The sequence below is a fragment of the Pelophylax lessonae genome, assembly GCF_965119305.1.
Source record: "Pelophylax lessonae genome assembly, chromosome: 1".
Classification (NCBI taxonomy): domain Eukaryota; kingdom Metazoa; phylum Chordata; class Amphibia; order Anura; family Ranidae; genus Pelophylax; species Pelophylax lessonae.
The window spans coordinates 169527577-169554377 of record NC_138768.1 but is presented as its reverse complement, the minus strand read 5'-3'; the positions used below and the strand labels follow the sequence as shown (position 1 = coordinate 169554377).

At 43.6% G+C, this 26801-nt stretch overlaps 1 protein-coding gene across 12 annotated transcripts in view; it reads right to left on the bottom strand.

The window, feature by feature from the left end:
* Positions 1–26801, bottom strand: part of PPIP5K2 (diphosphoinositol pentakisphosphate kinase 2) — a 218946-nt gene that overhangs the window by 66730 nt on the left and 125415 nt on the right. For all 12 annotated transcript variants that reach the window (XM_082243664.1, XM_082243668.1, XM_082243672.1 and 9 more), the window contains exons 14-18: positions 18152–18237; positions 15747–15872; positions 12543–12664; positions 11179–11361; positions 8332–8473 (exon numbers count right to left, since the gene is read on the bottom strand). In XM_082243664.1, the coding sequence (XP_082099790.1) occupies positions 8332–8473; positions 11179–11361; positions 12543–12664; positions 15747–15872; positions 18152–18237 (659 nt within the window). The remainder of the gene's footprint in view (positions 1–8331; positions 8474–11178; positions 11362–12542; positions 12665–15746; positions 15873–18151; positions 18238–26801) is intronic.

Genomic DNA, 26801 nt, shown 5'->3' with positions numbered 1-26801 from the left:
GTCGCAGGAGACGGAAGCCGGGGCACTGAGACGATCGGGAGGAAGAACTGCCGCTAGACACCGCCGGGACACATCGCTGGATCCCGGTGACAAGGTAAGTAACCCTGCTTACAGGATTCAGCGATGCTTCTGGCGGTACCCTGAGTGTGGCTCGGGGTTACCGCTTTTGGCTCTGAAATTTAACCCCGAGCCATGCTCGGGAATACCGCTAAGGTTAAAGACCCCCGAAAACCATATATTTTCTGAAAGCACATGACCAGCAGAATACAAATAAGGTGCTACTGACCTTTAGGGCACAATGATTTTCGTTCAAATGTTTAGCAAAACAATATTTCTGCTAAAAATACACTATAATTATTATAAGCAGATAAAAACACAGCACATTTTACAAAATTCCTACTAAACATAAAAGCTAACCTGTACTGAGTTAATAACCACTATTTGTAAACTTTAGATTGCCCCTTTTTGCGAAATGCTGAAAATCGCACACATACGCAAAAATGGAAATATCCAAATTTCTCAAAAAAATCTAGAGGTTTTTATTGTTCCTCTACAGCTTTTAGAGTTTTAAACCCCCCCCCCCCCCCCCAACCATATATTTTCTGAAAGCACATGACCTGTAGAATAAAAAGGTGTTACTGATTTTAACGCCCTTGGATATTTGCGCAAATGTTTTTCAAAACGATATATTAGCTAAAAATTCTCAAAAATTTATTTTTATCAGATTTAAAACACCACAAATTTCACAAAATTCCTGTGAAATTCCTACTAAATATAAAAGCTTAACCTGTATTGAGTTAATAAATAACAAATATTTGTAATTTTTTTTATTACGCCTTTTTGAAAAAATAGTGAAAACTGAACAAATGTAAATGACCACATTTCTCAAAAAATCTGAAGGTTTTTTGTTCCCTTACAGCTTTCAGAGTTTGTTAAAAAAAAAAACAAACCATATATTTTCTGAAAGCATAGGACCAGTAGAATAAAAGGAAGGTGCTACTGATTTTTAAGGCCCCATGATATTTGCGCAAATGTTTACCAAATAAATATTTTCGCTAAAAATACACTAAAATCATTTATAGCAGATACAAACATAGCAACTTTTACAAAATTCCTGCTAAATTTCTACAAAACATAAAAGCGTAACCTGTATTGAATTAAATAAATATTTATAAACTTTTAATTGCACCTTTTTGCAAAATTGTGAAAACTGAACGTACACAAAACTATAAGTAACCACATTTCTCTAAAAATCTGGAGGTTTTCATTTTTCACTTTCAGCTTTCAGAGTTTTTAAAAGACCCCCCAAACTATACATTTTCTGAAAGCAAAGGGCCAGTAGAATAAACGGAAGGTGCTACTGATTTTTAAGGCACCGCGATATTTGCGCAAATGTTTACCAAAACAATATTTTTCCTAAAAATGCACTAAAATCATTATTCGAAGATACAAAAGCAGCAGATTTTCCAAAATCCCTGCTGAGTTCCTTCTAAATATAAAAGGTAAACCTTTATTGAGTTAATAACAAATAATTGAACATTTTAAATGGCGCCTTTTTGAGAAATAGTGAAAATTTCTCTAAAAATCTGGAGGTTTTCCTTTATCACTTACAGCTTTCAGAGTTTATAAAATACCCTCCAAAGCATATTTTCTGAAAAGCACATGGCCAGTAAAATTAAAAAAGGTGCTACTGATTTTTAAGGCACCGATTTTTGCGCAAATGTTTTATCAAAACAAATACACTAAAATCCTAAATAGTGGATTCATACATGGCAAAATGTACAAAATTCCTACTAAATATAAAAGTTAAAACTGTATTGAGTTAATAAATAACAAATATTTGAACAAATATTTGTACATTTTAACCACTTCAATACAGGGCACTTTCACCCCCTTCCTGCCCAGACCAATTTTCAGCTTTCAGCGCTCTCACACTTTGAAGGACAATTACTCAGTCATGCAACGCTGTACCCAATCAAATTTTTTATCATTTTTTTCACACAAATAGAGCTTTCTTTTGGTGGTATTTAATCACCACTGGGTTTTCGATTTTTTGTGATATAAGTGAAAAAAGAGCAAAAATTTAAAAAAAAAAAAAATTGAATTTTGTTTTAGTTTCTTTTATAAAATTTTGCAAATAAGTAATTTTTTTTTCATAAATTTATCCAAAATGTATACTGCTACATATCTTTGGTAAAAATAACCCAAATTAGTGAATGCTATTTAGTCTGTGTGAAAGTTATAGATCACACCTGATGTACCGACGGCCTGTCTCATTTCTTGAGGCCCTGAAATGTCAGGACAGTACAAAAACCTCCCAAATGACCCATTTTTGGAAAGTAGACAGTCCAAGGTATTTAATAAGAGGCATGGTGAGTTTTTTGAAGTTGTAATTTTTTTCCCCACAATTCTTGGGAAAATGAAGAAATTATTATTTTTTTTTTTTTTTTTACACAAAAAAGTTATTTCTCGTACGCAGTATATGCATACTTTCAATTACACCAGGGCTTGACAAATTTGCCTGAAATCTAGGAGCCATTTTTTTATTTTTTAAACTAACAACCAAGCTTTATTTAATAAAACGGGTACTAAATTTACACATAAATACGACTAGAACCCCACTCTCCTCTATAGCGCAATTGGATGGAAACAGACTATCTGTCTCTTTCCATCTGATGCCATCTGGTCCGATCCACGGGGTGGATAGAAAATAGAACCACCATCCGTCTGTTTTTGGCGGACAGGATCAAATGGCGGCAGATTACCGCTCCATAGAGGAGAATGAAGGGTCCGATCAGGTCTGCCTGAAAAACTGACAGGCGGACCTGATCAGACAGCCCGTATGAAAGGGGCCTTTGGCTGTGGCATGGCGATGAAGGAAAAAAAAAAAAAAGATTATATAATTTTTTTTAATGATAATAATTGAAAAAAAAAGAAAAAAATTATTTATTTTTTTAAATTTAAAAAATAAATTAATAATAATAACCACACTCCCTATCCACTTACCTTTAAGCAAAGGTAACTGGACAGGGAGATGAAGCCTGCAAAAACTTCCCTCTCATCTCCTCTTAGGAAGGAGATGGGAATGCATTAACAGGCAGTGGAAACAGTCATTACTCCCGGCCACCACAAGAGGGCGCCAGTTCCCCAGCCTCTCTCATCTCACAGAAGAAGGCCGAAAAGTCGGGGCCTCAATTTTGGGACGGCACGGAAGTCCATGCACTCGGGGAGGAGGTGGGGGCGCAAAAGGGACAGGACACCTCCTGCAGAGCACCCCAGGCACCAGGTCGCTAATTCTAATCGCAAATGCGACCTGGCGCCCGGGGGTTTGTCGAGCCCTGAATTACACCCCAAAATACATTCTGCTACTCCTCCCGAGTATGGCGATGCCACATGTGTGAAACTTTTACACAGCCTAGCTACATACAGAGGTCCAACATTTAAAGGGGTTGTACACCGAGAAAATGTTTTTTTCTCTTCTTTACATCCTGAAAGAGAAACCCATAATGAGCTAGTATGCATCGCATACTAGCTCATTATGAAATACTTACCTTAGAAAGAGCCCCCGCCGTGCCGTCCGCTTACCTGTATGACGGGCGACATGTATAGTCGCCCGTCTTCCGGGATCGCGGCATCCGGCCATCTGATTGGCCGGAGCCGCAGTGACGTCACTCCCGCGCACGCGCGCGGGAGCCGACGGTCACGGCACGGGGCTCTGAAGGAACGGCACGATCTGCCGTTCCTTCAGAGCGCATGCGCCAGTGACGTCACTGGCTGCATTAAAGGTAAATATCTCCTAAACGGTGCATGGTTAGGAGATATTTACAGTACCTATAGGTAAGCCTGATCATAGGCTTACCTATAGGTACAACTTCCTGAGGAGGGTTTACTTCCTCTTTAAGGAGCACCGTCAGGTGTTCTAGGAGCATAAATTACACATTTCATTTCCTAACGACCTATCACACTTTTGAAGACCCTGGAGCACCGGGACAATGGAATTACCCACAAAATGACCCCATATTGAAAAGCAAACACCTCAACGTATGTTCTACAAGGCATAATGAGTCTTTTAAACGTGTCATTTTTTTTCCCACAAGTTTTTGGGAAATGTGAAAAGAAAATTAAAACTTATTTTTTTTACACAAAGTTGTCAATGTATAAGATATTTCCAAAACATAGCATGTACATAGCAAAAATACACCCCAAAATACATTCTGCTACTCCTCCTGAGTATGGGGATACCACATGTGTGAAACTTTTGCACAGCCTGGCCACATACAGAGGCCTAACATCCAAGTAGCACCTTCAGGCGTTCTAGGAGCATACATTTCACATCTAATTTCATTACAACCAATCAAGGCCCTGGAGCACCAGGACAATGGAAACTCCCACAAAATGACCCCATTTTTGAAAGCAAACACCCCAGCACATAATCTAGGAGGCATGGGCTGCAGATAGGTACTCTGGTACTCCAATGACAGGTACGCGGGTACTCCAATGACAGGTACTCGGGTGCTCAGATGCTCCGATGACAGGTACTCGGAGTACCCGAGTACCTGTCATCAGAGTACCTGATGGGCTGGTGACAGGTAATTTGATGGGCTGCAGAGAGGTACTCGGGTACTCTGGGCTAGAGACAGGTACTCGAGTACTCTGATGGGCTGCAGAGAGGTACTCGGGTACTCCGATGACAGGTACCTGTCATCAGTGTACCTGATGGGCTGGTGACAGGCCCTCAGGTACTCTGATGCGCTAGTTACAGGTACTTTGATGGGCTAGTGACAGGTCCTCTTTATTGGGGGGGGGGGGGGGGGTTGGGTAATCAGGGTGTTTGGTGTGCTCTGGACTCCTCACAGGATCGGTGTGTGAGGAGGAGAGCCCGGTAACAGCTAGTTAGCGGGTTTGTTGACATTCTGTGACCGAGCGGGTTTGTTGACATTCTGTGACCGCCTGTGATTGGACACAGTCGGTCACATGATAAAGAGCCAATTTCATTGGCTTTTTACCCAGATCAGGGATGGATTGTGTCAGAGTGACATTCTCCATCCCCGATCACCGTTCTGCGCGCCCCTGGGGGCGCGCACGAGCGGCGTGCACAGGGACAGTGCATGTGGCTGGCTGTGTTCGGACACATCCGGTCACATGGTAAAGAACCATTTTTTTTTATTGGCTCTTTACACTGATCAGGGATGGGCTGTGTCCCGAGGGACATGCTTCATCCTCGATCACAGCATTACGCGCCCCTGTCATCTTATTATGTCCACCCGGAGGGAGGAGAAATTCCTGCCGGCGTCATTTTATTATTTATTATATATTTATTTTCATTTGCGCCGGTAGGGAAGAGGTTAAATTGCACCCTTTTTTGAAATGGTGAAAACTGAATGTATGCAAAACTGTAAATAAAAACAATTTACTCTAAAAATCGAGAGATTAACATTTTTCACTTACAGATTTCAGAATTTGAAAGGTCCCCTCAGACTCAGTTCACACTGGTGCGATGCAGTAAACCCTGCGAATCCAGTGCAAACTGCTGTGGGTGTCAACACAAAGTTAATGACACCCCCAGATCGGTTTGCAGATTGCAGTGCGAACTGTGATTTCAGACAGAAATCAAAATCGTATGTGTGAACACCCATGTGATCCGATTCTGGTGCAGACAAAAAAATTATCCTGCACGAGTTTTGTCCGAATGCAATGCGAATTCAGCCATACAGTTTGTATGGCTGAATTTGCATCGCACGGACATCGCATTTGATCTGCACAGCAATGCAGTGCAAATCACATACAATGTCTGGCATCGCACCAGTGTGAACCGCCACTCAAACCAGACGTTTTCTGAAAGCAAAATTTTCTAGACTAAAAAAAGTGCTACTGATTTTCTGGGCCCCGCAATAATTGTGCAAATGTTCATCATATCGCTATTTTCACTAAAAATACACGAAAATCATTATTAGTGCACATAAACACAACATAACTTGCAAAATTTCTGCTAAATTACAACTAAAGCATCGTTCACATGTGGCATACTAAAGTGTATGCAAATATCAAAGGCTCCTGCGAGCTACTATGACCAATACTACTTCAATCAAGCCAGCTGCAAGCAATGATAACCATCTCATACTGAAGTGTATAGTGCCATATTAAAACAAACCTTAGTACTGCGCTAAATAATATCATATAAAACAACCAAAGAAATATATAAAAAAAAAACAAACAACAACAACAGTTGGAACCTCAGTTGTGACAAGTGTGCTATACATGTGAATAAATAATGATATAATTGCAAGAAGACACGTGGCCACACAATGAGATTAGAGGAGAGGCAGTTTAACCTTAAGCTGCGTAAGGGGTTCTGCACCGTAAAGGCAGTAAGAATGTGGAACTCTCTTCCACAATTGGTGGTAGCTGCGGGGAGTATGGCTACTTTTAAAATACACACAGGGTTGCTAGGCAAGGACGTTTGACGCATCTTGCCCTCACTCGACTTCCTGTCTAAGAGGATCCAGGACCAGATCGTTTTCCCCCGCTGCCGGCGGGTCCGGTAAGCGGGGAAAAGGACCAGGACGCGGCGGGAGTGGGAGGGCATCTCTTCCGCCGCACCGTAAGGGTTATCCCGCGGCGAATCCGCTGCTGGGACCACCCTTACCTGAAAGCTATCTGCTGCCCTAACCCTGGAATTTAGCATCAAGGGCTGACGTAAATCGACGGCGGGTGGTCGGTAACTGGTTAAAAAACAAAGTCCCGGGTGCTCACTCTTCCTACTCCTTTCGTGCAGTTAAATGAACACATCCATGTGTCACCACGATGAGTGCTCCCCCCCTTATAGTTGGGTTCTCAACTCAAATGATGTGACCTCACACCTAAGCTCAGTCTAAGAATATCTTTTTACCTCTCCCCCGCCTGGGGATGAGTATCGGGTTAGCCCTAATATGCTGCGGCCATGTTTACCCGCACAGGGATGCACAAGTGTTCCATGCATCCCCATACAGGCAGTCCCATTTATGTCAATGGGGATGCAATGGCTGCACAGACATAGCTGCTGTTCCCAATCCGACATCCGTGTGGGTGCACGACCCAGAAGACAGACAGTGTGAGCTCAGGGACATGAACGCAGACCTACATGGATGTCAAGATGGGAGCAATGGCTCTGTTCATGCAGTTGCTACATCCCAAATGACATCAATGAGGCTGCTTGCACAGAGAAGCATGGAACATCTGTGCATCCCTGTAAAGGTAAAATGTGTATGCCCGGTGTGAACAAGGCCTTAGGCCCCTTTCACACAAGCAGACTGATCGGGTCTGCCTGTCTGTTCCTAAAGCGGGCCTAATCAGACCACCTACTGTTTTCTATGGAGAAGCTGATGTAAATAGATGTGTCCATTTACAGCCGCCTGCATATGATCCAGTCCACTAAAAACAGACAGATGGCAATCCCATTCCCTATACATCTAGCAGATTGGATGGGATGGAAAAGGACAGGCGGTCCGTTTCCATCTGACCGCCCCATACAGAACAGTGGGCTGTGTCTGTGTAACATCAGCGAAGCGGAAGCGGACCTGTCATTAACCTGCTCAGCGGGGATCAGCAGAGAGATCTGCTTGACAAAATTTGCTCCATTTTTACGCACACTTTGGTGAGACCCCCCATATATCTTTTTTTGAGACAGGGACTTAAAAAAGTCCCTTTCTCTGCAGCACTTTACATAAACGAATAAGGAGTCTATATAGAGACTCCTTATACATTCATAAACGAACAGTCTGACACTTAGTAAACTCTCGGTTTACTATGATCAGCTAATCAGCTCTCAGTGGACATAGGAGCCATCGTCTGCAAAATCCCCCCCCCCCCCCCCCCAAGCCTGACTGCTCACTTGAGTGCCGGTCAGAAGCAGCAGGCGGCGGGAGGGATGGATCAGGGGTGCATGGGCCGGTACAGTGGGGATCAGCCTGGCAGGGAAGACATGCTGGAGTCCCCTCTAAGCCCCTTCAGCACCTGAAGCCGGCGAGAATGGCAAAGGAAGGACACCAGCTTCTAAAGCTAGCTGCAGGGATCTGCAGTGCTGTTGTAGTTAGAGGGGACGGGAGGTGGAGAGACTGGGGACAGGGAAGCGGCAGCATTGGGGATGGGCAGTCACATTTTTGGTTTATAACTCTGATCAGCGGATTGTAATATAAACATTAGCAGCATGCATGTCTGTGTCACATTACTGTGACTGATGCTTTAATTTGAAACCAAAGAGATGGATGTATTAAAGCTATTGTTAATTACAAACACAACTCCTGAAAAACACATGGCAACTTTAATAAAGGCTCATAATTTAGTTCACATTACCTGCAAATTTTGGGTCTTCCATTTTTAGTCGAATTTGGGATGTCAGGCTTTGAATTAATGAATACACTTTGTCACAAGTCTTAACTGGATTCTTTATAATATGCATGGATTTAACCTGTGATATGCTTCCAGTAGGAGTCAGCTAAAAGTACAGAATTAAAGCAGTTTAATATTTCAGTAAAAAAAAAAAAAAAAACTGTAATTTTTCAAGAGTTTTAGAATTTGTTTTATAAAATCACCTTCGATGATAATCATTCCTATTTGTATACACATTTGCTTGTCACAACATCTCAGAAACCTTGGGCAAGAGGCCCTGTTCATCGTCACAAACATGCACACACGCAATGCTCCTCTTCTGAGAGGGACAAGAATTGTCTTGATGCATTTAAACAACACATACAAAAAAACAAACAAAAAAAACATATAGCGTCCATCTACCATAACTGCTTAGGTTATACAGGGCTCCGATAGCTGCATTTATGAATCCACAATAAAAAAAACCAAGGCAGACTACTTTGTTAAAGCATTACTTTTCAGTTGTGATGTTCCATGTGTACTAGCACAGTCAGTCAATTATGACACTTATGGCATCCCATCCCCCACACACACCTGTACTCTATTGGTGTCCACTATCAAGTAGATATAGGAGTCCCCTGTAGTGCATTGGCACACCTTCCCAGCAAGGAGTGTTGTCTCCAAGGGTAAGAGAGGCTGGATTCACCCCTTTTTTATGGATAGTGTAGGACCCACTGATAATGGGGTACTTTGACGCAGTGGTGGGCTTGAGCACGATATGGCCATATGGTGGGACTAAATCCCCATTTTTCATTTATGGATTGTCTCCATATTTGATAGTCATTTCTTTTGCACGTGTGCGCTATTCTTTTTTAATATACATGTTGCTTGGTCCATAGCTGCACTGGCTTTAGATATACATGTTCAGGGTCTGCTCCCCCAATTTTTTGCTTGTTTACTTATGACACTATTCTAAAGGAGTTCTTATACATAAAGAAAACATGTACTAAAAAAAATATGTAGGCTAGGATGCAACTGCCAACCTCCTTCTGAAAATGCAAGGCTATTTATTTATCTCTTCCATACTTTGAGTCACTGACCAGGAATAAGCATGCAGCAAGTACTGTCAGAACTGTGTATTTGCTCCACGTCGGTGACCCATAGTAACCAATCAGAATGATTCCAGTTAATGAATATACTTGTTACTTTTTCAGGGAAACAACCGACTTCATCATACTGTATTTAAAGCGGTTGAAAACCTCGCTTGGTCATTTTTACCTACAGGTAAGCCTATAATAGGGGTTACCTGTAGGTAAAATGAATATCTCCTAAATATGCACAGTTTAGGAGAGATTCACCCTGCATGCATCTAGTGACATCATTTGCATATGCACTCTTGCCGGAATTTCAGAGCTTTGTGCCGTGAACTGAGGGCTCCTGCGTGCACAAGTGGGAGTGACGTCATTGAGGCTCCGGTCAATCACATAGCCAGAGTGCGGGAATCCAGAAGACAGACAGGAGGACCATGTCAGCCCTCTCAGGGGTGACAATACAAAGCTGGAGGGCTGTGTTCCAAAGTTAGTATTTTATAACCTGCTAGTATACGATGCATAGGATACGAACCTCCTCATAGTATGGGATACACATAGGCCGCGAACCTCCTCTTCTTGGGTCCCCCGCCGACGCTCCTGGTCCCTCCTCTCTGCCCAATGCCCCCATGGGGCCACTCGGGCGTGCTCGCTCCCAAGCCCTGATGCTGTGTCAACTGAAACAGACAACAGAACTTGGCCCCGCCCCCCATCACTGGTTTTGATTGACAGCAGCGGGAACTAATGGCCAATTTGCCCCAGCAAAGCCAGTGAGACCCAGAAGTGATAGAATTCATTTATTTTTTTTGCCATCTGACATTTTTTTTTTTTACTTCACTATTGGTCTTAGCGACCATTATCAGTAACAGCAAATCCAAACTATTTGATTGGTCAAAGAGCAAGAGGTGAGGGGAAATTTTTAGGTAAAATCAAAGAAAGGGTTTATATTTTCTGCTGTGGGCAGGAAGCATAGGGAAATCTCCCTGATGGGATACAACCAGCATAAAAAAAACCTGAAGGGGGGTCTTTCCTTTGCTATCTAAAACTAAATAAAACTTTTTTGCTTTTCATATAGATAACATTAGTGAAACTTGCCACTAATTAAGCACAAGTGCTGATTTACAGTTCAATGAATGCATAAGACACTGGAATTATACAATCCGCCCCTTTCCTCCTACCTGTCCTGCTTACCCTGTGTAAAAATTCCCCTCTGGTCTGGTCACCTGATCCTGCAGCTTCTGCTTCCTTGTGTTATTGAGTGATGACTGCAGGAGACAAGAGGGAGCATTAACAACGGCTGGGCCATTGGAGCCTATGAGTGATGCCACAGCTCTGCTTTTGTCAAGCATGATCATAACACAGGAGAGCTGGAGCTGCTAGAACAAGTGACCGGACTGAAGAAAAAAAAAGGACATATACAGATTTTTACTTTTTACACAGGGCATGCAGGAGAATGAAAAGGAGGGAACATTTTTAAGAACAATCAATCAGTGTTAGGCTTGAATTCCACTTTATTATTGAATACAGTCTGTTTAAGCAGCAAGCAGATGTGCATGAGGATATTGAGATTGTGGTCCCTCCTTTCTTACAACACAGGAAGCTGCAAATCATGGACACTAGGCAGGCAAAATGACAGCGCTGAAAAATGTAAAGATAGACATTCTGGTAAACTAGCACCCTAAAAGTACAGCAATAACTTAAAGCAAGACTGACAAAAATTCCTACCCCCATCTTCCAAAGTTACCTTTTCATAGTCCTCAGCACTAAAATCACGATCCCGCTGAAGTATTTCATGAAGTCTTGCTTTCACTCGATGCTGACAGCTGCTAAATGAGTCACTGTCACTATCCAAAAGACCATTCATGTTGGCACTTTTCACCATCTGCACAAGTATTGGGGTCAGCTCACCTTCCAGAGCCAATAAGCCCTAGGAATTAAATTGGTAAAACCAAAGACCAAGCGTGTGAAATTTCAAAGTAGAATTGTTTATATTTTCCCTCTAGCAACCAATCGAATTTCCCATTTTTATTTCCTACCCTCTCTAGCAATTGGAAAGGGTGGATGCAACTGACAGCTAACAGGTAAAAATAGAGAAGTCCTTGTATACTTCATAAATATGCTACCTGTTAAAAGACATCTGAAAACCACCTGAAAACACAATCGGAAATGTATTTAATCTTCAAATATTTTGCAATAAGACTAATTAAAATTAAATCTGTGCTTGAAAAAAAAAAAAAAAACAGTCACACAGCTGTAGTTTATACCAAACTTGCTTTAAAACAGCCTTTAAAGTTCAAGGTGCCCCCCAAAATGATATGCAAATTTTGACATTCACAAAAGGCTGAGAATAAGCTACTTCCTCACGGCCTCCACGATGCTATAGCATCTTTGTAGTATAAATAGGCACTTGGCATTGAACTGTGCAATTTATTAATGGCACTTTTCCACTGCAAGTACCGGCTCAGCTCTACTCGGCCCTGCTTGGCCCGGTTTGCTTTTCCACTGCTGGTACCGCATGGTACGGTGTTGGAACGGTTCGGTACGGTATGGTTTGCTTTTCCACTAAAGTAGTACTAAAGTTAAGTGGGTGGGATAACAACGGGGTGGGTGGAATGCTCTGATCAATCAGTGGCTAGTAGTGACTGCATGCAAAGGATTGTGGGATATGGTACCTGTTGGAACCACAATTGAGTAGGTACTGTTTTTGAGAGCCGTACCGTTCGGTTCCATGCAGTGGAAAAGCGCCGCCGTACCAAACCATACCTACACTATACCATGCGGTACCAGCAGTGGAAAAGCACAAAAGCGAGCCGAACCGTTCGGTTCCATGCAGTGGAAAAGCGCCATTAGACAGCATTCTTTACATAGGGCTCCTTTAAAAAGCGGTTTTGAAGTAGTTTGGTTATGTATTGGTATCATATAGATTCTAGAGGTATGTTACAGTTCTTCTTCATTTTGACCAGAGCTGTTTTTTTTTTGTTTTTTTTAGAACAGAGATAAAAACTCAAAACTAAAACCAAGTAAGGCACTCTAAGCCTATCTTGTTTTTTTCTTAAAAAAAAAAAATGCAGATCCAGAGAAGCTGGAAATTTAAACCACTTAATATACTTTAGCAAAAGCTGCAGCAGTCATCTGGACTCTCCCTTCATCTGAGGCATAAATCTTCAGGTCATGTCGGTAAGTACTGTGTAACCTGAGCAAGCCACATCCTGGGAAACCAGCATAGTCTCCTGAAAAACAATATACATTGCTGCAGATCACACAAATGTGGATATGACACAAAACCTATGTACGTAATGTCCATGTATGCTGGGGAATTGAAGGGCAAGCAAACTTAAGAGACACAGAGGACAGATTAGCTGAACTGAATGTTGCCTCTTAAGAGGCAATTAAAGAGGAAGTAAACTTCTATCTTTAAATTTTACCTATAGGTAAGCCTATATTAAGGTTACCTATAGGTAGTTTAAATATCTCCTAAACATGCACCCTTTAGGAGATATTTACTGACCTAGCAGCCAGTTTAGTCACCGGCGCATACGCTCTGAAGGAACGGCTGCCTGTGCCCTTTCTTCAGAGCAGTGTGCCGTGACTGGTGACATCATGGCTCCGGCCAGTTACAGAGCCAGAGCCAAGAACCCGGACAGAAGACCAGGTATAGATGGACGCTGCCACCTGGGAAGGCATCGTATCGCTGGAACACTTCGTTTTCAGGTAAGTTTAACATAATGTGCTTGTATGCGATGCATACTAGCACATTATGTCTTTGCCTTGCAGGTAAGAAAAAAAAAAAAAAAAACGCTTTAAGGGAGGATATGATCACCATTTATAAATACAAATCTGGCCAAAATAGTGAACTTGATGTACAGTTAATTACAGTTGTGCTCATAAGTTTACATACCCTGGCAGAATGTATGACTTCTTGGTCATTTTTCAGAGAATATGAATGATAACACAAAAACTTTTCTTTCACTCACAGTTAGTGTTTGGCTGAAGCCATTTATTATCAATCAACTGGGTTTACTCTTTTTAAATCACAATGACAACAGAAACTACCCAAATGACCCTGATCAAAAGTTTACATACCCCAGTTCATTATATCGTGTATTGCCCCCTTTACCATCAATGACAGCTTGAAGTCTTTTGTTTTATTTGTGGATGAGGCTCTTTATCTTCTCAGATGGTAAAGCTGCCCATTCTTCCTGGCAAAAAGCCTCCAGTTTCTGTAAATTCTTGGGCTGCCTTGCATGAACTTCACGTTTGAGATCTCCCCAGAGTGGCTCAATGATATTGAGGTCAGGAGACTGAGATGGCCACTCCTGAACCTTCACTTTATTCTGCTGTAGCCAATGATAGGTTGACTTGGCCTTGTGTTTAGGATCATTGTCATGTTGGAATGTCCAAGTACATCCCATGCGCAGCTTCCGGGCTGATGAATGCAAATTTTCCTTCAGTATTTTTTGATAGAATTCTGCATTCATCTTGCCATCAATTCTGACCAAATCTCCTGTAACTTTGTAGCTCTCACATCCCCAAAACATCAGCGATCCACCTCCGTGTTTCACAGTAGGAATGGTGTACCTTTCATCATAGGTCTTGTTGACTCCTCTCCAAATGTAGTGCTTATGGTTGTGGCCAAAAAACTCAATTTTGGTCTCATCACTCCAAATGACTTTGTGCCAGAAGGTTTGAGGTTTGTCTCTGTGCTGTTTGGAGTATTGGAAGCGGGATACTTTGTGGCATTTGCGTAGTAATGGCTTTCTTCTGGCGACTCGACCATGCAGCCCATCTTTCTTCAAGTGGCTCCTTATTGTGCATCTTGAAACATCCACACCACATGTTTTCAGAGAGTCCTGTATTTCACCTTGAAGGTATTTGTGCCTTTTTCTTTGCATCCTGAACAATTTTTCTGGCAGTTGTGGCTGAAATTTTGGTTAGTCTACCTGACCGTGGTTTGGTTTCAACAGAACCCCTCATTTTCCACTTCCTAATTTGAGTTTGAAGACTGCTGATTGGCATTCTGAATTCCTTGGATATCTTTTTGTATCCCTTTCCTGTTTTATACAGTTCAACTACCTTTTCCCACAGATCCTTTGACAATACTTTTGACTTTTCCCCATGACTAAGAATCCAGAAATGTCAGTGCAGCACTGAATGAAAGATGCAAGGGTCTGTCAGGAGTCCAAAAACTCATTGACCCTTCATACACACACACTCTTTACAAGCAAACAGATCACAGGTGAGGATGGTTACCTTTAATAGCCAAGCAAACCCATTTGTTTCAACTTGTGTGCATGTTATCAGCCCAAAATCACCAGGGTATGTAATCTTTTGATCAGGGTAATTTGGGCAATTTCTGTTGTCATTATGATTTAAAAAGAGTAAACACAGTTGATTGATAATAAATGGCTTTAGCCAGACACTAACCATGAGTGAAAGAAAACGTTTTGTGTTATTATTCATATTCTTGTAAAAATGGCCAACAAGACCTGGTTCACACGGAGGTGACACGACTCCTTACTACTTCGGGGGCGACTTGTGCATTACCATGCACCAAGACTTCGGAGCGACTTGCAGGGACTTCACATAATGGAAGTCTATGCAAGTCGCCGCAAAGACGCCGAGGTCGCCGCAAAGTAGTACAGGATCCTTTTTCTAAGTTGGAGCGACTTGTGTCGCTCCTATTAGAACGGGTCCTGTAGCGGTCAATGGACCGCGAGGGAGCGCGACTTGTCAGGCTGACAAGTCGCGCTAGTGTGAACCGACTCTTAATCAAATTCTGCCAGGGTATGTAAACTTATGAGCACAACTGTACTTTAGGGTTATTACAAACAGCATATGGGTGCTCTTTGAATAAGAAAAAGGTTTAATCTGCATATACGGGAAGGCTTCTTCACAGTAAGAGCTGTGAAAATGTGGCATACATTCTTTAAGTAAATAGTTCTAGACCTCTCAGAGATTTTTTTTCAAAGGTGGATGCATTCATAAATGCACATAAAATGAATAGCTATTAACATTTATAAGGGATAACACCAGAGATTGCTGATCTGGGAAATATCAGATTGCCTTAATGGATCAGGAAGGACGACTTTTTTTTATTCCGGTTAGAGAAAATTGGACCATGTGGGTACTGGACTTTGTATATGGAGGTTTTTAATTATTTTTCATAATTTCTATTGCTTAAACTAAACAGACTTGTGTCTTTTTTTAACTTGGCTAACTATATAAAACTAGGTTTAAACATATCTACTGTGTTTTCATTACACATTGCTGCATAATGCCTAGTACAGTTACCCAGAAGCTGTATGTTATTACCTTGTCCTCCAGGATACATGCAACGAAATGCCCTTCCAAGCTCCTCCGCCTGAACTCGCCCTGCAGGAGTCAGTTCACCTCCCCATTTAAGAACTAAAAGTAGTGATGGCTCTTCTCTTCGACAGTCTAAAAAGAACATGCCATATAAAGCAGCAATCAGAACAAATAGGTGAGAAAATAAACACTTTGCCTTTACGCACAAAGCCACCTAAAATTGAGCTTTTGGACAGATGAGGTGGACTCAATTACTACTAATATTTCTCTTAATGACTACATAAGTATAGTAGTGAAATAAGTGAAGAACTTAAGCAGGAAATTTTCACTATTAAAATCACTGAAAAGTATAAGAAACTAGCACATACATAATTTATTGACCTTTTTGGAAAGTGAAGTTCCTACAAAAACTTACATCAGGATGTTTCCTCATACTATTTATACTTGCTTTATGGACAACATTTGTCCAAGCCCTTATGGAAGCAATGACAAGGCATTATTGGAAATCTGCACTTAAAAAAAAAAAAAAAAAAAAAATGGCAGTTGTCAGTGCTGACGTTCTTATAAAAGTGATTGTTCCTTGCCTTTCTCTACTTTGAATACCTCAGGAGACATCAAGCCAGATAAAGTATGTAGCTAGTTAGAGTCAAACCATCTGATCCGCTTACTTTTTTTATATCCATGAATATAAAATTGAGAAACCAAAGGATTAACATGTTAGCCAGGCAACTATCATTTTCTGAAGAGGTGAGTTTCATTAATAATTACATTTTCCATACTACAGGTTTCTTTGAAATCCACATGGACAGGTCACAATATCAGCTTCAGTATACAGCCTCAAGCACATGGACAAACAGGCATTGACATTGTGTTGTTGTACCTAGGCTAGCAGGTGGTTGTAGACCCCTGTAGCTGCTCAGCATGAACAAAGCAATGACATGAGCTGTAACTGTTCACAGTTCATGTACTGCACACTTAGCAGTTACCTGCTGTTTGGGACAGATTTCTGACCCTGGACGCACACGTGTCCAAGGACGGACATCTGTCCCTAACTGAAGGTAAAAACCATGATGTGCAAATACATGCAAAGGATCGGTGGACAACTGTGGTTCCTAAAAGTGGTTGTAAAGGCTGGAGGTTTTTTTTACCTTCATGCATTCTAAAAAACCTTCTCTGTAGCCGCCCCAATACTTACCCAAGCCCGATCCAGCGATGTTCTCGAGACTGAAGGCTCTCCTGAGTCCATCCTTCCTGACTGGCCAAGATGCAGCAGAAGGAGCCATTGGTTCCAGCTGCTGTCAATCACAGCCAGTGAGGCAGGGCCGGGGCTGAGCTGTGCTCGCTCTGTCTTATGGACGCACAAGTGCCCCCCCTTAGCAAGCGGCATGCTATTGGGGAACTCTGCAGGGAAGAAGGGAAGGGCCCAGAGTGCCAGCGGGGGGACCCGAGAAGAGGAGGATCAGGGCTGCCCTGTTCAAAACCACTGCAAAGAGCGGGTAAGTATAACATGTGAAGCCATTAGTCATTTATAAAATGTCAACTGTGAATAATATACACTACAATACTGATGCTCCTACTATGCATCACCCAAAGCAGCTGAGCACAGAATGGTTTCCCAGCACATGTGAATTCTGCTTCTTTCACAGGTTGAGCACAACTGTTACTACTCAATGCAGATTAGCCATGTACAAGGCATTGCCTACATTTTTCTTACCTACTATTACCCACTGCAAACACAGTGCCGATACTCTAGTACAAAGAATATCTAACCTAGCTATACAATTTAGGAGGAACTTCATGCTTCCCCCTCAACCCCCCCATCTTTTCTTTTTTTTAAATCACTGTTTACCAGGTTCTGGATTATACACAATTCAGATACTCACCCACCCAGCAGATCCAGCTCTGTCCTGCTGAGATACTCTTCTCTGCTGCCACCACTCGGGTTCCTCACCGCCATGCTCTTGTGTGATTTCATCGGGAGGGCTGCTATTTAGTCTGGGCTCAGCTTGTGGGCCCCTTAAAGATGTGCCACTAGGCACACCCCCTTCCTCCTTTAATAAATGAAAGAGTATGCGCCCTGGGATATGTGGCATGCATATCCCAGGAGGCACAGGGAGAACAGTGCACGTCATGTGCCTAGGCGAGTGACGAGCATGGGGGTGGGGGTCCAAGATCTAGCATAGAAAATATGTAAGAATCTTAAAAAAAAAAAAAGGTTTGTGTAGCGAAGGGGAGGAGGGTTGGAAAGGAGGGATGTTTTTTCAGGATGAAGATCCATTTTAATGTAGATTTTGGAGCCTAGCTAACCATCAACTCAAACTGTTTTTTTTTCAGTGCTTAAGAAATCCATGTACAGCAGTACCAGCATAATATAACAAATCTATAAAGTAATTTAACAAACCAAACCGTACCTTCTTCTTCACTAGATGTCTTAGGACAACCATGAGGCAGATATGTCAACTGAACTTTTCGATTAATTCCAGAAAAGTGTCCGTACCTTGAAAAATATTTACAATGATCTGGTGAATACAGACAAACAAGTAGGTGGTGGATACGTCCACAAACATATCCAGGTCTGTGTGCATACATTATTTGATATAGTTCGGTGTCAGTATAGCAAATTGTTTAGCGTTGGAGAGAGGAGGGAATATTTATTTTCATTTCTCATCTTGGAGTGCAACAGAAAAAAAAAAAAAGAGGAAATCTCCCAAAAGGGTGCCAGGACAATGGTCACCAAACTTTTGTCTCCCTCTGGAAGATTTCCTAAACTTCTTTCTCTCGTGTCAACTTTAAATTGTAGGTTTGCTCTTGCAATGATAAAAAAGTTTTGCTTTTACACTCACTTTAATATCAGTCGTAATAGTTTTTTTATTTGAAATGCAGGAGCAACTGAACTCTGTTGCTCAAGAAATGCAGGCAGAAGGTAAAGGACTAGTAACCAGTACTACAAAAATATAAAAGAAGTGCGCTATCCTGTAAACAGTGTGATCATAAATCACGGATGTAAAATAGATCTATCAATAAAGACCTGAAAAAACACACAGTGGTCTCTAGTGTAGAATTGTCCATATTGTCCATATGGATGCTACATAATACAAGTCCCGAACAATAAATTGCAGTTCTAAGAAAAAAACCCTCCAAATGTAGGGTTAATAAGCAGTGCAGTCCTGTATTTGCATGTGTATGTGAACTAAAGAGATGGTTCTGCCCAATCCACAGGAGCACAACAGAAATCACCCACAGGACTTCTAAAGACAAGCGGGCATGAACAGTTGAAACATATACGGTGTTAATAGGAGGTAGTGCTCGTTTACCAGCCAGCCACGGGCAAGCGGCATAACAATCCCGATTACCAATGTAGGAGACCGTTGCCTCTATGCTCTTAGATCCAACTCTCCTGGGTTGAAACAGCTGATCTGGAAGGCGGAGCCGGCTGGCTTCTCTGGACACAGATACAATCTTTCACCTTTTACCGCTTCCAGCTGAGATGATCAGCTGTGACATTAACCCACTCAGACGATTGTTGAACATGCAGGAGGAGGAGGAAAACTCACATAATGCATTATCATTATAAACTGGGTTTATTAAAAAGAAATGCACTTACATATAAACATTTAAAAAAAAAACGTGGTAAAAAGATAGATGACACGGCAGCCTGCAGTGGGGACTGTGTGTACGTGACAAATGCTGGCTACTCCATCCGACGCCTACCAGAGGGGGAAAAGCGTCGGAGGGAGTATCCAGCATTTGTCACGTTCACACGGTCCGCACTGCAGGCGGCCGTGTCATCTATCTTTTTACCACGTTTTTTAAGAATTTTTATATGGAAGTGCATTTTTTTTTTTTTTTTTTAATAAACCCAGTTTATAATGATAATGCACTATGTGAGTTTTCCTCCTTCTCCTGCACATTCAACAATCGTTGGGGTCGGTCAGTTCACACTTGACAATCCTGTGTTCCATACTGTGTCACGGAGGACATATTGGCATGTGAAAATCTCCAGCAAGGAGAACAATTAAGCATCATAGTGATGACATCACCAAATCTCATGAGAATAGCAGTCAGCAGCAGTGCCTTGAAGCTTACACTGCAGATATACAGCTATGAGGCTACCTATGTGCGCCTAGGTATTCTCAGATGAAAAGCACTGCTTTATTTCAGAAGGAATTCCAGACAAAAAGGTACATTTTTAGGATAATGCTTAGGGCCAATTGAAATTTTGCTATGTTTCCTATAACAACAAATGTTCACTCTTTGAACTCAGGACCACAACGTTAAAGTATCAAAAAAAAAAAAAACTGCAAATGGCAAAGCACTCAAATCAAATTTTAAAAAAACTTAAATGCAAAGTTCATTAGAAAATATTATTTCTGGCTGTAAAGATTTTCCAGGTGACAAGTTCACGCAAAAAATGGGATTGTTTACTTACCGTAAAATCAATTTCTCTGATATTCATTGATGGATACAGCTCCTTATCTTCTTGACCATTGAGTTATACTGCCCCCTACAGGAGTATGACAATAAGCAGGAAAAAGCTTGATTATGCCTATGGGACAGTCCCAGGAAGTATACTCCCACTCTCAGCTATAGGAACTCAGTTTTGTTACAAGCAGTGTCAGAAGAAAGCCAACTCCACAGAGGGGTGGGTGCTGTGTCCCTCAATGAACATCAGAGAAAAATGGATTTTTGTAAAATCTTACCGTAAAATCCTTTTCTCTTAAGCTCATTGACAGACGTAGTCCTCCTCGATTAATATCAACTCGGGTTATACTGCCCTCTACAGGAGTAGGACTAGACAGGAAAGAAAACGTTGTGGCCACACCCTAGGGGCAGTCCCAGAGGGTATATCCTCTCACTTCCTGCTACAGCAAATCAGTTATGTCACAAAGCAGTGTTTAGAGAATTTAACCCAACCCAACTCAAAAACAGAGGATCGGGTACTACGTCTGTCAATGAGCTTAAGAGAAAAGGATTTTACGGTAAGATTTTACAAAAATCCATTTTTCTCTGTCGCTCATTGACAGACGTAGTCCTCCTTGATTAATATCAACTCGGGACGTCCCAAAGCAGTGCCACAAATGAGGGGTCGGAAAATGGAAATCAAAATCCAATCTAGAAGGCCCAACCGGTGCCAACTAGAAGTTTTAAAGGCTCATCAATCACACGATGAGACTCAACTGAAATTCCAACGGAAAAAAAAACCCTCGAGGTAGACCACCGGTCTCCTCAAATTGCGGCCTGCAAAACCTTGCGGCCAAATGAGGCATCCGCCAATGCCATCACATCAACTTTATAAAATTTTGTAAAGGTATGAACCGACGACCAGGTAGCCGCCTTACCCACCTGGACCACCTTAACAGGGAATGGAGGATTCCGACCCTTAATAGAATAAGCCTGTACCACCGTCTGTCTAATCCATTTGGAGATAGTCACGGCAGATGCAGGCAACCCCTTTCTGGGGCCATCCGTGATCACAAAAAGTGAATCCGTCTTACGGAACGATTCCGTAGTCTTCAGGTATACCCTGATTGCCCGAACCACATCCAAGGAATGCAACGCATATTCCTGAGGATGATTGGGCTTAGGACACAAGGAAGGTAGCACAATATGTTCATTCAGATGAAAATCCGAAACCACCTTAGGAAGAAAGGATGGCTTCGGATGAAGAACTACCTTATCCCTATGAACCACTAGATATGGGGAATGGCATGATAATGCAGCCAGTTCTGACACCCTGCGTGCAGAAGTGATAGCCACCAAGAAGACCACCTTCTGGGATAATGTAAGCAAGGGAATCTCCCTGATATTTTAAAAGGGAGGTTTCTGAAGAACCGACAAACACCAAATTAAGATCCCAGGGCGGTAAGGGCGCGCGCACTGGCGGAGCCAAGTGCCGCACCCCCTGGACACCAAGGAATGAGTAGCCCAAGGCTTCTGAAAGAAGATTGCTAATGCTGAAACCTGACCCTTGATAATGCTCAAGGATAGTTTCTGCTCAACCCCCTTTTGCAGAAAAGCCAAGATTCGGGTCACCGAATAGGTACGTGGGGGAAATTCCAAAGATTCACACCACGCGATATAAGTCTTCCATGTGCGATAATAGACTTTGCTGGAAGTCGCTTTCCTTGCTTTAATTAGAGTAGGAATAACTGAAGCTGACAACCCTCTGTCCTTCAGTACCTGGGTCTCAATAGCCAGGCCATTAAAACCAGCGACTGTAAAGCACGATGGAAGATCGGTCCTTGAGACCGCAGATCCTCCCTGAGAGGAAGTCTCCAAGGAGCGTCCGCGACTAGCCTGTCCAAGTCGGCGTACCCGGCTTGACGAGGCCAGCTCGGAATTTCCAGGATAACTGGAGTTCCCTCCACCTCTATCCTGCGGAGAAATCTCAGCAGCAATTTGAGAGGGGGGGGACACATATAGTAGCTGATACTGCCTTTACAGGCCGTTCAGCGCGTCTGCTGCGTCCGCTAGAGGATCGCGGGTGCGAGCCCTGTTGAGCCAACCTACCAACAGATCCATATCCGGGGTGCCCCAATGAAGGGACAGCTGGTGAAATACCTCTGGATGAAGAGACTATTCCTCTTGATACAGAATCTGACGGCTGAAATAATCTGCCTGTCCAACTCCGTGATAAATATCGCGGAGAGAACTGGAACAACTGTTCCCCCAATAAGAATGTTGGCCACTTCTATGGCCGCCAGGGCACTCTTGGTGCCCCTTGGTGATCGACATAAGTCATGACCATGGCATAGTCCGATTGGATCCGAACCGGGCTGCCCCGGAGCTGCTCGGTCCAGTAAATCAGAGAAAGTCTGATCGCTCTCAGTTCCAACTCATTTATCAGTAACCTGGAATTTATCAGAAGAAATGACTTCCCCTGGCTGAGCATCGGAGACCGAAGCCACCAGACCAGAACCTCCCTGGTCCGCTCACTCAATCGGATCCGATTGTCCAGGGAATCGGTATTCAGATTCCATATGGGAAGAATCTCCTCTTTGGAGAATTCGGGTATGAGACTGGGCAAACGGTACTGCCTCTAAGGAGGCGACCATCAATCCCAGCCAGTTGACGGACAGCAACATCCGAATCATTGACTGAATCTTCTGGAGTTTCTCCGCATGGAGAAACACTCTTGCCAAGGATGTATCCAAAATTAGGCCCAGATAGTTCAGTCTCCTGGTGGGAACCAGGGATGATCTTTGGGAAAAGCAACGAAAACGCTGATGTCCTGCGAAGATGGGGATATGAGGATAGGCATCCTAAATGTCTATGGACGCCAGGAAATCCCCCTGATGCAGGGAGGCCACCACTGTATGGATGGACTCCATCTCTTCCAAGACCAGAATTGGACGCACCTAGCCCTTTTTCCTGGGCATTGTGAACAAGTTCGACTAGAACTCCTCCAAGGAATGGGAACTACCACTGCTTGTTGTATCAAGCTGTCCCCCGCAAAGCTTTTTAAGCGACCCGGTGATGTCGAATATTGGAAGGGAAGAATCGCACCGGTGGAAGTGAACGAAACTCGATCTTGTATCCCGACCATATGACCTTGCGAACCCCTTTATCCGGGATTCTGGAAAGCCCTGGATCCGGAAACCGGTGAAGACGTCCCCCCACCCCAGAGATGGGTGGGGCCCATTCTGTCAATCCAACGGGATAACAGTGGTTTTATTTAGTCTGGAAATCGGTGAGTCCACTATTGGTGGTACCGTCCATCTTTGAAATGAGGGATTCCTCAAAATGATAGCGCCTAGCAATGCGTTTGGAAATAGCAGGGCTCATTTACGGATGACCCTATTTGGGCAAGGGAAACCCTTCACCATTTTTGGTAGGCTTGCTAGTACCAAAAAAGGAATAGGAGTCTCAGCTACCTCTGCCGGTGTAACCTCAAGATTTAAGGTTTCCCGGACAGACACAACTAGTGCTTCCACCAACGCTTCTTGTGCTATGGCGGAGGCAGAAGCGTCCTCCTTACTGTCTGAGGAGACCGTACCTGAGACAACAACCCCAGAAAAGGGACTGCAATGACTAGCTCAGAATCCGTATCTGAGGTATCATCAGATGACATAGGGGTAGGCGGGGGTCGCTCTTCTTGACCCTCGTCCCCGACAGGCTACCTCCACCCGGGATACCAAAGACTCCAAAACGCTGATAATGCATCATCACAAGTGGGGTACTGGAGGGTCCTGCGGCCACCCTGAGGGGATCAGGTGGGGATACATGTGTGGCAGGGTTCATGTAACAAGACACTTGCCAGCAAAACACAAAAAAATTAATTGCAAGAAAAAAACATTTTTTTTTTTTTTTTAACTTAGTCCCCCAGCGCAGTAGCGCCCCTCAGTCTACCTGCTTGGACCCCTCAGAAAGAGAGAGAGAGAGAGAGAGAGAGAGAGAGAGACCCCAAGGCTCACCTGATGCACATAAGTTTCTCATCAACCTGCTTCCAGCACTGTCTGTTACAGACAGGAAGTCTTTGGCTTGCTTTCCCTGGGCCAAGGAGGCGGCTCCGCCCCTTTACACGCCTTCTGGCGCCTCCCAATTACTCCACGAGGTGTTTGGTCACCTCAAACATGGCCGCCCCCATGCTGGAGACACGAGGCTACGCCAATATGGCGGCCTCGTGCGATCTGCAGGAAAATGGCGGCGGCCTGTGTAGGATAGCGGCGGCTTGCAAGCTAGCAGCGGCCTGCGGGATGTGTGCATTCGTGTGCATTCGGCCTGTGCGGCCTGCGGAAGTGCCTCGGCCTGCAGGAGGTGTTCTCGGCCTGCGGGAGGCTGTGTGGCCTGTGGAAGTGACAGGCTTTCTGGAGGAATGGCGATCTGTGGCTGCAGTAACTCAGACATAGGCATCGGCCTGTGTACACACTAGACAGGTAGGATACCTCTATACCTCAATAGTAATGCCTTTTAGTAGTCTGCCACTGACTTCAGTCAGCCTTACAGTCATATAGTGACTTTAGAGTCAGCTCCCAAACCAAGCCTCCTGGTTTCTATTCACAAAAATCACACTCAAATTGGGGGATCTGTGACTTGTTATAGGATAGAGGGGAGACCCAGAAAACCGAGTGTCCGACCATCCCAGAGAGGGGCCCGCGTCCACCAACAAACCCGACAGGGGGAGAGGGGGAACATACTACTCACCATACCGGAACCAGGCGGGCGCCAACTCCTGACAGAACCCCTCTCCACCGGGGTGGGGGGGCTGTCGACCAATATGGACGCCGTGACTCTGTTGGTCATTGGCGTCCAGGCGAGACGTTTAACTCGCAGGGTCATTCCCCGTCCAGTGGGACTATGTCGCGGCCGACCCAGCTATGGCCTGCACGCGCTCGTAGGCTGAACTGGGGTGACCACTGGATCTCAACATCCAGCCCGTCGCCCAGTTTCAGCATACTTGCTTGAAGATCTCACAGGAACACTGGAGAAAAAAAGCTGTCTAAAAAAGTATTTCTAAAAAAAAATCCTGCCAGGACCGAAGATCCTAGCAAGGAATCTAGGTCCTTACTCCTAACTAGACAGAAAAAAACTGATTTGCTGTAGCAGGAAGTGAGAGGATATACCCTCTGGGACTGCCCCTAGGGTGTGGCCACAACGTTTTCTTTCCTGTCTAGTCCTACTCCTGTAGAGGGTAGTATAACCCGAGTTGATATTAATCAAGGAGGACTACGTCTGTCAATGAGCGACAGAGAAATGGATTTTACGTCAAAAATCCCATTTTCTCTTTCTTTCATTGACGGACACAGTTCCTTATATTGTTGACTATTGGGACGTCCCAAAGCAGTGTCAAACATGAGGGGTGGGAACAGCAAGAAAAAAATTCCCAAGGCTAAATTGTAGCCAACCAGGTAACATGGAGCGCAACTATAAACAACTGGAGCTCACCTGAAAAAAACAGTACACCCTCAAAGAGGACCAGGTCCTCTAAACAGCAGCCTGCAAAGCCTTGAGGCCAAAAGAAGCATCCACAGATGCCCACACATCCACCTTATAAAACTTAGTTAAAAGTGTGCACAAAGGACCAGGTGGCCACCTTGCAAACCTGCATCACTGACGCCTGATGACGGAAGGCCCAGGAAGCACTAAGCGCCCGAGTAGAGTGCGCCTTAACAAGGAAAGGAGAAACCTAACCCTTAATTGAATAGACCTAAATCACTGTCTGTCTGATCCATCTGGAAATGGATGCAGCAGAAGCAGCCAACCCTTTCTGAAGTCCCTCCATGAGTACAAATAGCAAGTCTGACTTCCTACAACACTCAGTAGCTGCCAGGTACACCCTGTATACCCCCTGGGACTGCCCCATAGGCGTAGCCAAGCATTTTCCTGCCTAGTGTCCTACTCCAGTAGGGGGCAGTATAACCCAATGGTCAAGATAAGGAGCTGTGTCCATCAATGAACGATGTCTTGTCATTCACCTTACCTGGTGGTTCACAGAGATAAGCTCGTTCTTCATCCCTGCCCATCGTTTCTTCCAAAAGTCGTCTCTGATTCACATTTGAATGAAGACATTGTGTTGCCTTCCCTATGTCCAAGGCCTAAACATCCTAAGGAAATTGCCTTGCCTCCCCTGGATGTGTTTCGGGCAATCGGGGTGTACCTGGCAGCTGCGGAGTCTTTTAGGAAGTCAGATTTACCATTTGTACTCATGGATGGACCTCGAAAAGGGTTGGCTTCTTCTGCTGCGACCATTTCCAGATGGATCAGACAGACAGTAATTCAGACCTATTCAATTGAGGGTCATGTTTCTTCTTTACGTCAATGAAAGAAAAAGAAAACAATTTTTGTAAAATCTTACCGTAAAATGCCTTTCTCGGAGTCCTCTGACAGTCGCCCCCCACTAATACAGGCTTCACTAATGGGTATTGACCTCTTATCCACAGGAGCAAGCTAGGCATAAGACTTGTTAAAAACAAAGCAATTTACATAGACACACCTACAGGGGGCGGTCCCATTAGTCCAATACCCCCGGCTAGCCTCATTCCCAATTCAGTTTGGTAGCAAGCAGTAGATAGTCCATGAACCCCAAAAGAGGGGCGGGGGCGGCGACTGTCAGAGGACTCA